Source organism: Sceloporus occidentalis, unplaced genomic scaffold, assembly GCF_023333645.1.
Source record: "Sceloporus occidentalis isolate IW3139 unplaced genomic scaffold, rSceOcc1.0.p SCAF_10, whole genome shotgun sequence".
Lineage (NCBI taxonomy): Eukaryota > Metazoa > Chordata > Lepidosauria > Squamata > Phrynosomatidae > Sceloporus > Sceloporus occidentalis.
This window is the reverse complement of record NW_028316990.1, coordinates 10,015,639-10,026,945: the sequence shown is the minus strand read 5'-3', so window position 1 is coordinate 10,026,945 and position 11,307 is coordinate 10,015,639. Positions and strand designations below refer to the sequence as shown.

Genomic DNA, 11,307 nt, shown 5'->3' with positions numbered 1-11,307 from the left:
TCCGGCCTGTTGCCGGAAGTCCATAGAGCCGGCTCCCGGAAGCGGCCACAGAGTCTTCCTGCCTGGGCCAGAGCGTCCCCCGCGTTGCCATAGCGATCCCTTCCTGGTCCACGTCGAAGCTCCGATGGCGGAGGAAGGCGGCCTGGAGGAGGCGAGCCTTTTGGCGTGGCTCTTCCGCGGGAGGGCGGCCTCCTCCTGGCCCGCTTCGCCGCTCTCCGAGGCGGAGGTGCCTCCGTACCTGTCGGCCTTGTCGGGGCTGGGCCTGGAGGCGCTGCGCAGGGAGCCCGGGCGGCTGGCCGAGGAGAAGGCCCAGCTGGGCGAGCAGACGCGCCGCCTGGCCTTCGCCCACTACAAGACCTTCATCCGCTCGGCGGAGTGCACCGCCCAGACGCGGAGGGGCTTCGCGGGCGTCGAGGAGGGGCTGGACAGGCTCCTGGCGCGGCTCTCGCCCTTCGCCCAGGAATGCCGGTGAGGCCCAGAAGCCCTTAAGAGCCCCAGTCGGGAGCATTGACAAATGACAGTCTTAAAGGGCCGAACTTAAAGGGCCGCGTGGGATGCTGGGAGATGGAGTCCAGGGTCCCTGGAAAAGCCCCATTGGGCTCAACTGATAGGACTTGCCCATCATCGGGAGTCATTGCGGAATACTTGCAATAGGGAAATGTTGGGCGAAGGAGCCCAAATGCCTCACGGCTGTTAGCAGGCATCAAAGTAAAATAGATGAGGATGAACTGGCTGCTTGATGGCATCCAAGGTTTGTTTATGGCCCCCAAGCGGTGCCTAAATGCCTTTATTCACCCCAAATAAGGAATGTCAGCTGAGACAGTGAGTGAAAACAGTCCTGAGAGGAGAATGGATGATGGTCCCCACGAGGGGTTTGCATATAGATAGATAGATAGATAGATAGATATAGTAACCAGTGACTGAAGAGGGGTGTATGTATTTGCCCTTTGTGCATCCACTCAGCCTATGGCTTGGAAGGTCTCTGCTTGAGTTCCTAGAGAAAGGCATGTATGTCCCTTATGCACAGGGGCTTCAGACTTTGGAGAAATCTTCCTCTGAATCTCTTCCGGACGTTTCTCGCTCGCTCACCCTTCGCCGCCTCCTCTCCTTCTCTTTGCAGGAGCTTCATGCGCGACGCGGAGCAGATCGCCCAGAGCCGCCGGATGAACAACCTGACCCTGAACCGCCACACGGAGATCCTGGAGATCCTGGAGATCCCACAGCTGATGGACACCTGCGTCCGCAACAGCTACTATGAGGAGGCCCTGGAGCTGGTCTCCTATGTCCGCCGGTTGGAGAAGAAGCACGCCGCCATCCCCGTCATCCAGGTGGCTGCAGCTCCGCCTTGAAAAAGGATCCCTCAAGAGTGGCTCAGTTGTCTTGACCATTGTTTTACGCTTATTTCCAGAGCCTGCTGCCACACAGCAATTGTCTCTTTGGCTTGGTCCCAGTGTTTCCACCTCAGCTGAGCTTTGCAGTCAATCCCAGTCCTGCTTGTAATGGTTACTTTGACTTAGGACAGGAAGGGAGGACCCACAGAAAGTTCTGTCAAGACTGCCTGTGTTGTCTTTATGCTTGTTTTCCAGGGCTTGTTGTGATGTCACAGTTGTCTCTTTGGCTTGGTCCCATTGTTTCAGTTAGCCCACTTCAGTCGAATGCTACATTCAATTGTGGTTGTTAATTGCCATCTAATCACTTTGATTTAGGGAGAACTCATTAGTGAGAGAACTTCAAATCACTCTGATATCAACTGCTCTCCTCAGGCCTTGCAAACTCAGCAGCCCTGGTTCCCTTGATTGAGAATCCACCTTAACATGGTCTTCCTCATTTCTAACTGCCTTCTGTTTTTCTAAGAAGCATCCCCTTTTCCTTTGAGTCACTGTGTCACACACTATGCCCAACATATGACAGCCTCAGTTCAAGGATTTGGGCTTCTTGGGATAGCTCAGCCTTGATATCCTCTCAGATATACCTGCTGGGTTTTTGGCAGTCCATGGTATCCTTTTTTCCTTTGTGGATTTCCTCTATGAAAATCCATTTAATCAATTTTTAAAAAATAAAATAAAATAATAAAATAAAATTTTATTTATATACCGCCTTTTCGGAGATCAAGGCGGTTAACAGCATATTAAAACACAACAATATAACATCATCAACAACCATAAAAACCATCATAAAATTAACTCATATCATACATCTACATTACTACAATCTAAAAAATCTCAAGCTAGCGACAAATGCTGCTGATTGGGGAGGGGGGAGTACTTCAGGGTTTAGGGGTAAGCCTGCTGGAACAGGTATGTCTTTAACCCCTTTTTGAATTGGTCCAGCGAGGTGGCCAAGCGGAGCTCACCGGGAAGGGAGTTCCAGAGCTTGGGGGCCGAGGTAGAAAAGGCCCTCTGAGTGGTGGTAGTATATCTAGCAAAAGAACAATGTGGGAAATGTACAGACTCAGCTCAATGCTTCCATCTGTTACAAAGTCCTCCTTCTCTGGAGGCTTTTAAACAGAGTCTGGGTGGCCATCTGTCAGGGGTGCCTTAATTGTGAGTTCCTGCATGGCAGAATGGGGTTGGACTGCATGACCCTTGGGTTTTCTTCCAACTTTATGATTATATGTAAGTTTCATAAATGGGGATGGTTTGATTTTAGAGCAAAAACTCCTCTAGAACCTGTTATCTGGAGTAAGAGGAGTTTAATTTGGTCTCTCCCTCTGTCTTCTCCCTCCCAGGGCATCGTGGCAGAGGTGCGCCAGTCCACCCAGCTCATGCTGACTCAGCTGATCCAGCAGCTGCGCACCAACATCCCGCTGCCTGCCTGCTTGCGTGTCATCGGTTACCTGCGCTGCATGGATGTCTTCACTGAAGCAGAGCTGCGCATCACCTTCCTCCAGGCCCGGGACATCTGGCTGCGCTCCATCCTGGCCGCCATCCCTGACGAAGACCCCTATGTTCATGTCACCAAGACCATTGAGGCCTGCCGCGTCCACCTCTTTGACATCGTCACGCAGTACCGGGCCATCTTTGCTGATGAGGAGCCGCTGGTGCCCACTCCTGGGCAGGAGACCCTCAACGAAAGTGCCATCTTCCACGGTTGGGTCCTTCAGAAGGTCTCGCAGTTCCTGCTGGTGCTGGAGCATGACCTGCAGCGTGGGGTGGGCGGCCGCCTGGACTCTCTGCTGGGCCAGTGCATGTACTTCGGCCTCTCCTTCAGCCGGGTGGGAGCGGACTTCCGGGGCCAGCTGGTCCCAATCTTCCAGCGAGTGGCGATGCTCACCTTCCAAAAAGCCATGCAGGAAGCTGTCAGCAAATTCGAGGAGGAGATGAATTCCTACACGCTGATCTCTGCCCCTGCACTCCTGGGCAGCACCATCCCCGTGTCTTCTGTGGGGGCTTCAGCCCAGCCAGGTGCCCTTCAACCCCCAATGGGGCTCCTGGATTTCCCACCACTTGCCTGCTTCCTCAACAGTATCCTGGTGGCCTTCAACGACTTGCGCCTCTGTTGCCCTGTGGCTCTTGCTCCGGATGTGGCTTCTGCCTTGGAGGATGCACTTGCCCAGGTGAGGCTTTCCTTTTCTTTAGAAAGGCTGGAAGTGAGGTTGGGGTGGGGACATTTCTGATCTTTTACTCACAAAATGCAAAATGGTAGGGGCTAACAGCAGGTTTTTAGCATGATGCTATCAGGTGTGAGATTTGGAATCCTCTGTTCAATGATCCACAAAACAACTTATTGTCAAAACAAGAAAGTTTATTGTAAGAGCACTGCAGAAGTATCCTCAAACACTTTTTTTGCAGAATCTAAAGAGCACAAAGGCAAACCTCACTTTAAACCAGCAACCAGCCCCCAGCCTTTTTTCCTTCCTTCCCAGATGGTTCCAACAATTCACACCCCTCTGCTAGGTCAGCATGGTAACTTAGCACCTCAACCTTAAGAAACTAGAGCTTTCTCACACCGTTATCTGTTTCACATACCAACCCTCCAACTGGCCTCAACTAAAGCTTAAACTTTGCCTATAATATTCAACCTTACTTCAGCACACCCAGCCCTCCCCCCAAAACCCAAGGCAGAGCTACAAACTAGATCTACATATATTGCGAACATAGACAAAGATTATATATATATATATATATATATATATATATGTATGTATGTATATATCTCAAATATTAATCAACTGGATATGTATATTGGATCTTAAGCTTCTGACATCATGCAGGGCTCTTTGGATTTACCTGCTACCTTTTTTATTCCAAGGGGCAGAGGTGGGCAAAGGGAGGCCCACAGGCTACATGTGACCCCCCCCCCCCAGGGTCTTCCACGGATCAAACAAATGGTTGGGGGGGGGGAATGCCTCTGTATTGCCCTAAATGCCACCTGGTGGGTTTGGGGAATATCTCTGCCACATTTTGGGGTCTCCCTAGGTCCTTTTATGCCAGGAGAGGACATTTTCAAGTAACAGGAATTGAAGAGGTCTGTGTGACAGGATGTGTGTGTGAGAACAGCCCCAGGGAGAGGGGCAATTGCTGTCCCCAATCACAGACAATTGCCCCCTAAGTCTGTGGCTTTTCCCTTGCCTCCTGCCATAGTGACACATCCAGCTGTGCTTTTGAATTCATGCCTGAATTTTGTCAGCTTGGATCCCTGGTGGAACTGTGCAGCCCCTGTCCCTCACCGGATGTGTTAGCCAAGGGGATTCCCATCTCTCTCTTTCCTTCCCCTCTTTGCAGGTAACAAAGGTCATTCTGACTTTCCATCGGGCTGAGGCCATGGCTTTCAGCAGCCGAGAACAAGAGCTTTTCATTCAGTTCTGCACGGCGTTCCTGGAAGACCTGGTGCCCTACCTCAACCGCTGCCTCCTGCTCCTCTTCCCGGCCGCCCAACTTGCAAAGACACTGGGTAAGGACCTGTTTGCTTCCATGGGAGTTGGGTGGCTGCAGGTGCGGCAAGAAGGCAGGGAGTAGTTAAGCCTCAGCCCACAGAGATGTGTGGGAAGAGTAGGAGCTTTTGAGAGATCATCTCTGGATCTTCAAATGAAATAGGGGCAAAAGTGTCAAGTAGCATCATTGAGACTGGTTTATTTTAGCATTAGGTTGTATGGGTATTGACCCACTTCCCTCAGGTGAAGTAGGTAGATATCCATGAAAGTTCAAGCTAAAATAAACCAGCCCCAAAGGTATTGCTTGGTTCCTTCATTCTCCCCTCCTTTTCCATTTTAGGCTGAAACAGATTGACCTGATTCTCTCTTTGAAAACTATTTCTGGATCTTGATAACCTAAGATTTTGACATCCTCTCTTTCACTCTTTTCTTCTTCTTCTCCTTACTAGGGGTTCCTCCTACTCACCTCCACAAGTACGGGAACCTGGGCTGTGTGGACGAGTGTTCGGTCCAAGAACTACTTTCCCCCGTCCTTCCTGAGAAAGAGACTGTTCTTCCTCTGGCTGAGGAGCAAACGCTGCCCCAAGAGATCCCACCGCTTCCCCTGGACTTGGCCCTCCCTGAATCAAAGCAGGATGCAGACCCCAGAGTTACAGTTTCAGAGGCGGAAGAGAAAAGCATGCCTTCAGGGGATGCATCGTAGCAGAGGGCATCTCCTGTTGGGGCTTAAATGCTCAGCCGGCCCGGCATCAGAAGTCAGCGCTTGTGTGTGCTCAATCTGAGGCTTTGGCTCCCAGGTCCTGGCTTGGGCCTTTTTTGCACAGGCAAGGACAGCAGAAGGGCTGGTTTGCAGAGTCTGAGAAGAAGCTGGGCCTGGGGTTGGGGTGGAAGGAATGGTTGGTGAAAGTGGATCAGGTTCTGAATAAATCCGACTTGCGTTTTGGTTCATGGCTGTGGTTCTTGCTGCATCGTACAAGGAACCAGGGCATAATCTTCCCTCCTGATTCTTGCTACTCTTTCTCATGTACCTATCGGCACATGATCCCCTTTCTCCCCCACATTTCTCGAGGTGGCTTCTGGTTGAATAGTACCAATACTGGAATTGGTGAATAGAAGCACTTAAAAACACAAAGCCTAATGGACACACACAAATGTGATTTATGGATGGATAAGTCTCCTTTTAGGACAGGGGCAGGTTTCTGTTTGGCAGCCCTCTGCACTGCTTCCAGTCTCACCCCAGTAGCTGGCAAGCCCTGAGATGGCTGGCTGAAGAGCGGAGTCAGGGAGGATGCGATTAAGAGAAGGAAGGTACGGGTGGGGGGAACGGAGGGCACTCCGTTTGCGAAGGCCTCCTTTCTTTTCGCCGCTGAGCAGAGATGGCTGTCTCAGTTTTGTTTGGCAGCTGCTGAGGCCAGATGAAGCCCTGGAACTGCAGAGGTGGCATGGGATGCTGCATTTTCTTGAAGGGGGGTTTCAACCTTTGCTTTCTGGAGGCCAACTGATTTGTCCTAAAACGGTGGGGGAAGCTGCAGCCATCTCCAGAACTCTATCTGCAGGCATGAATACATATTAAGCAAAGCTGGAGCCAGTGTGACCTAGTGTTTGAGCGTTGGACTATGACTCTGGAGACCAGGGTTTGAATCCTGGCTCACCCCTGGAAACCCACTGTGCGACCTTTGACAAATCACGCTCTCCCAGCCTCAGAGGATGGCAACGAAACTTGCCAAGAAAACCCTGTGATAGAAGTCAAGAGATTGCTGCTCTGGTCTGGAAAATGAGTCTGCAAAGGGATCTTGCAGCACCTCTGAGACTCACTGAAAGAAAGAAGCTGGGAGTAGACTTGAGCCGGCTTCCTCAGATGCATGTTTCGGAGCGGAGAATCCAGGGACAGGCCTATGTAGGTTGTTCATGTGGGAGAACTTGAGTTAGAATTAAAAGCCTGTGATCGGTCAGCCATGCGTTGGGAAGGGCCAAAAGACATACAGTACTAGGATGGCAACAAAGCTGGAATGGAGGAGATGGAGTCTAGGGAATGGAAATGGCCTGCCAATCCCTTATGCAAGTGGCCAGAAAGAGGGATGAGAGGCAGCCTCCATGGGCTGCAGGCAGAGCCATTTGCGGATGCAGGGACTGCTGGGGCAACAAGGTCAGCTGCCCCTTGAAGGGCTCAGGAAGGGTGGCCAAGCCCTTCTCAGGGGATTCTGGGCTTCGCAGTCCACAGGTTTGACCTTTGGTCCTTGGTACTGTTGCAAGAAGGATGGACAAAAGGGCAACTGCAATGCCGCCTCCAGCCCCCAGGGGGAGCGCTGCTCCTTTGCGAGCCCCGCAGGACTTCATTTCCCGGCACGCCCCGCTCCTTCCGGTTCTCCCACGTGTTGCCAAGGGAAGAGCAGCGGCAGGTAAGAAGAAGGGCTTTTCCAAGGACGGATTAAGACACAGAGGGAAGGGCTTTGGGGGAGTTACTTTACTGGACTACAACTCCCAGCATGCACCAGGCATCAGGGCAACTGGCTTTGCCTCTTGGAATCTGAGGCTTTGTAGTCCAAAGAAGTAACTTCTCCAAGGTAAGTAGGGAAGGAAGGCTACCTGCAAAAGAGAATTTACGTTGCAAAGGTCTGTCTGTGCAGAGGGCTCTCTCACCCTTGCCTGCCTGCCTGCCTCCCTCGCAGGGATGTTGGGAGGACCAAAGGGAACCATGGAGGCCAGCTGACGAAAGTTTGGATGCAAACAGGCTGTTTGGAAATGGAGCATTGCTCCTGAATGACAGCTCCCAGAATCCCCATCTGGAGGATTCTGGGAGTTGTAGTTCCCAAAAGTTACTCACTCCAGCACACAACCCTGGGAATTGTGATTTTGTGACACATGGGGCCAGAATATTTAGGTTGACCTTCTTCGTTAGAATACGTATAATGGTATGGTATTATATATTATATGGTGGTACATATCTATATATCTATATCTATATAATTTTAACCTGCATTTTATAATGCTGTTGTTTAATTTTATAATAGGGGAATAAGTGCATTATGTAGGGCCCATAGAGACAGGCCAAAATAAAACTGCTTTGGGTCACTTTGGAGGTGTGCTGTTTAAATGATCCATGCATCCTAAGAGTCCAGAAGCAGCGCCAAAGCTACGCTGCAGTCCTTTAGGACTGAAGCATGGCTTTGGTGTGGCTTCTGGCCTCTTAGGATGCATGCAGCATTTAAAGAGCACACTTCCAAAGTGACCCAAAGCAGCTTTATTTTGGCCTGTAATTTTTTAATTTATGTATGTATTGTATATGTTGTTGATGTATTTTATTGTTATATCCCTCCTTGATCCTTTTGGGAGAAGTAGGCTATAAATAAAATGTATTATTACTATATGGTGTTTTATATATATATATATATATATATATACACACACACACACACACACACACCATAAAATTCTCTCTCTCTCTCTCTCACACACACACATACATATAGCATATAATATTTTATATATGTGTGTGTGTGCGTGCACATGCACACACATATATAATATATGGTATTTATATATATATATATATATAGAGAGAGAGAGAGAGAGAGAGAAAGAGAGAGTATGATTTTATGGTATATATATATATATATGGTAATATATATATGGTATTATTGTGGTATTATGTTAAGATATTCTGTCCCTTACTTGTCATCTGACAGTGTCATAGTGTGCCCTATTTCTATTCCCTTCTCTGCAGGTGGAGGAAGCCATGATGGAGGCCTCATGGCTGATGAAGCCCAGTCTGCTCCGAGGGCTGACCGGGGCCCTTCTGCTCCCCTCGGCCGGCCCTCTCCTCCTGGGACCTTGCGGCCGTGCCGCCTCTTCTCAAGCGGAGAGGCAGCGCAGCTACTGGCAGTTCCTGCGCCGCAAAGTCCTGAAGCCGCCCCTCCCGCCCTTCAGCCGCGTCTGCCAAGTGGGGGACCCCATCCTGCGCTCCTTGGCTGCTACTGTGGAGCCTTCGCAGATCGCCGGCAAAGAAGTGCAGGCCCTCATCCGGACACTTGTGCGCGTGATGCGGAGGGAGCGGTGCGTGGCCCTCAGCGCCCCTCAGGTGGGCCTCCCTCTCCGGGTCTTTGTGGCCGAGTATCCGGAGAGCTTGCTGCAAGAACACTCTCCGGCCGTGCGCCAGGCCCGGCAAATGGCCCCCTTCCCTCTGCGCATTTTCATCAACCCAACAATGAGGGTCCTCGACTCCCACCCAGAGGGCTGTCGCAGCGTCAATGGCTTCTCTGCTTGCGTCCCGAGATTCCTGGCGGTCCAGGTTACAGGTAGGTAAGTGGGCATTTGCCTCCTGGGGAGCAGGGAAGTAGGAGCAAGAGAAGGAGAGACAAGGGTAGGATCAGTATGTAGAGCAGCTGATCCCCAAACTGTGTTCCTTAAGGGATTTTGGATTTCAGCTCCCAGGATCCCAGACTATTGGACAACATGGCTCAAGCAAAGTCTGGAAACCACTGATGTAGAGAGATCCTGTAGCACTTTTGAGGTTCACTGAAAGAAGGAAGTTGGCAGCAGGAGCTTTTGTACACATCAGTCTACTTCCTCAGATGCTTTTCAACTTTTTGTACTGATTTTACAGACTAACACGGCTATACCTTTGAATATTGCAGTTCAGGTTCTCACCCAAGTACCTCTGTCTCCAAACTAGGCCTGAATGAAGCCGGGGAGGAGACCGTCTGGCAGGCGAGTGGATGGGCGGCACGTGTTGTCCAGCATGAAATGGACCACCTCCAGGGCGTCTTGTACATCGACAAGATGGAGAGCAGGACCTTTGTCAATGTGCGTTGGGCCGAGCTGAATGAGTGACCCCCTCCTTGGTCAGTGAGCAGAGAGGCACCCTTTCATCTGCCTGGGCTTTGCATGGCTGCCCAAACCTTGGAAAGAGGCAGCGGAAGAGAGGCCAGAGTCAAAGGGAGGGGGGTCCCTTGTGCAGTAGCATGATTTCCCATTTTTTCTTTGGGGCAACAGTGGCAAAGTAGGCCCTGCGTAGGGGTAAACCCCCAATTCTCCTCCTCCAGGGTTGCAAGGTGAAGCGGGGGTCCCAGGGGCCCTGATGCGAGTTCAATCCTAGCATCCTTGACCCACAGCAGTGGGGCCCCTTTGGGTCAAGCACAGAGCCCAGGCCCCTGAAGGAGCAAAATTGGGTTTGAGTTGGTTCTGGAGCATGGTTGCCACAGTCAACATAAGCTTGTGCCCACAGACCTGGTAGTTTATACAGTCCGTCCTTGCCTTACGCGGGGATCCGTTCTGGATCCTGCCGCGTAAGGCAAATTCCGCCTATGCTCGAGCCCCATTGGAAACAATGGGGCTCGTGCGCGGCTGCGTGGGAGCGTGCGGGGCGCAACGGGCGCGCGCGCCCATTCAATTGAATGGGACGCGCCGCCCCTTCCGCCCCGCAGCTTGAGCGCGTATGCTCAAGGCCGCGTATGGCGCACCCGCGTATGGCACGGGCACGCAGTAAATACATGCCAGGGTGAAGAATGAGAGGAAAAAGCCAGGTTTTGTTTGCCAGCTGCTTGGAAGAGGCAAGAGCAACTCTAAAGTCAGAGAATACAGAAGTGTCTCATGAGTGCCTGCCATTTCCCCATGATCTGTTGGGGTTCAGATCGGTTTTCTCTGATGGAATAAATAAAAACCATGCTGTTGTATTACTCAGGTGGAAGTCCAATTAAATAAACATAAAAAGGCAAAGACTTTTAAGCCTTCATTTCCAACATTTTATTTTTCTCTAAATCGTCCCTCCCCAAACAGGCATCGATCTGTCTTGTATTATTTACACATGGCAAGGAATTGGGGGAAGAGGATGAAGCTCAACTGGCCCTTAAACCCCTGGGAGACACTGTCAAAAAGAGTTGCCAAAAGGAACAAGCTTTCCCCAGTAGTACCAAGAAAAAACCTAAACTGCAGGGTTGGAGCTTGAGGTGGGGAGAAGGGCGGCGCATAGTGCAGAATGTCAGGTTAGTAGTGTACCTGAGGAAGAGCAAAAGCCATAGCAGGGATGAATGGCACCCAGCTCTGCCTGGCGGTGCTGATGGGACCTAGGTCAGAAGTCCCTCCCATCCCTGGGATGGGATGGGGGGGCTTGAGAGGGGCTGGCAAAATGGGAGGCACCAGTAGGGAACTGGCTGGTCCAGGCCTTAGGACCCCCAGGAAGGGCAACAGAAGAAGGTGGTGGGGTGGGGAGTGTGTGACCTTCCACTCAAGACTTCAGTCCCTGGACAAGAATCGTGTCAACAGCCACCAAGACACAAGGTGCATCCCTGGCACAACCACATCAGCATCCTTTCTAGGAAAAGTAGGTAACGTGGCAATGCCGAGAAAGAAAAGAGGGGCCCTGGGACTGGAGCGGCTGCCCCGGCTGATCTTGCGTCCTTCCAGTCTCTGTCTGCAGCAAGGAGCCAAAGGAGGCC

At 51.2% G+C, this 11,307-nt stretch overlaps 2 protein-coding genes across 5 annotated transcripts; both read left to right on the top strand.

The window, feature by feature from the left end:
• The first annotated feature begins 8 nt into the window (after nucleotides 1–8).
• Nucleotides 9–5,821, top strand: LOC149305856 (conserved oligomeric Golgi complex subunit 8-like). The gene is made up of 5 exons (XM_089540848.1): nucleotides 9–468; nucleotides 1,121–1,328; nucleotides 2,729–3,556; nucleotides 4,725–4,893; nucleotides 5,323–5,821. The coding sequence occupies exons 1-5, from the start codon at nucleotides 125–127 to the stop codon at nucleotides 5,574–5,576; spliced, it is 1,803 nt and encodes a 600-aa protein (XP_089396974.1). The 5' UTR covers nucleotides 9–124; the 3' UTR covers nucleotides 5,577–5,821.
• A 101-nt stretch (nucleotides 5,822–5,922) lies between these two features.
• On the top strand, nucleotides 5,923–10,590 carry LOC149305855 (peptide deformylase, mitochondrial-like). Of its 4 annotated transcripts, none has more exons than XM_089540850.1 (3): nucleotides 5,923–6,770; nucleotides 8,598–9,168; nucleotides 9,546–10,590. In XM_089540850.1, the coding sequence occupies exons 1-3, from the start codon at nucleotides 6,648–6,650 to the stop codon at nucleotides 9,701–9,703; spliced, it is 852 nt and encodes a 283-aa protein (XP_089396976.1). In that variant the 5' UTR covers nucleotides 5,923–6,647; the 3' UTR covers nucleotides 9,704–10,590. The 4 variants fall into 4 exon arrangements, with proteins under 4 accessions (XP_089396976.1, XP_089396977.1, XP_089396978.1 ...); XM_089540851.1 differs by having other exon boundaries at nucleotides 5,923–7,272; XM_089540852.1 differs by having other exon boundaries at nucleotides 5,923–7,437.
• Nucleotides 10,591–11,307: the final 717 nt, after the last annotated feature.

Excerpts from the sequence above, each read along its gene's own strand:
- LOC149305856 (XM_089540848.1), top strand. The coding sequence starts at position 125 with ATGGCGGAGGAAGGCGGCCTGGAGGAGGCGAGCCTTTTGGCGTGGCTC. Across the intron at positions 3,557-4,724 it reads TGGAGGATGCACTTGCCCAG|GTAACAAAGGTCATTCTGAC; the intron begins GTGAGGCTTTCC and ends CCCTCTTTGCAG. Across the intron at positions 4,894-5,322 it reads CCAACTTGCAAAGACACTGG|GGGTTCCTCCTACTCACCTC; the intron begins GTAAGGACCTGT and ends TCTCCTTACTAG.
- LOC149305855 (XM_089540850.1), top strand. The coding sequence starts at position 6,648 with ATGAGTCTGCAAAGGGATCTTGCAGCACCTCTGAGACTCACTGAAAGA. Across the intron at positions 6,771-8,597 it reads GAATCCAGGGACAGGCCTAT|GTGGAGGAAGCCATGATGGA; the intron begins GTAGGTTGTTCA and ends CCTTCTCTGCAG. Across the intron at positions 9,169-9,545 it reads CCTGGCGGTCCAGGTTACAG|GCCTGAATGAAGCCGGGGAG; the intron begins GTAGGTAAGTGG and ends TCTCCAAACTAG.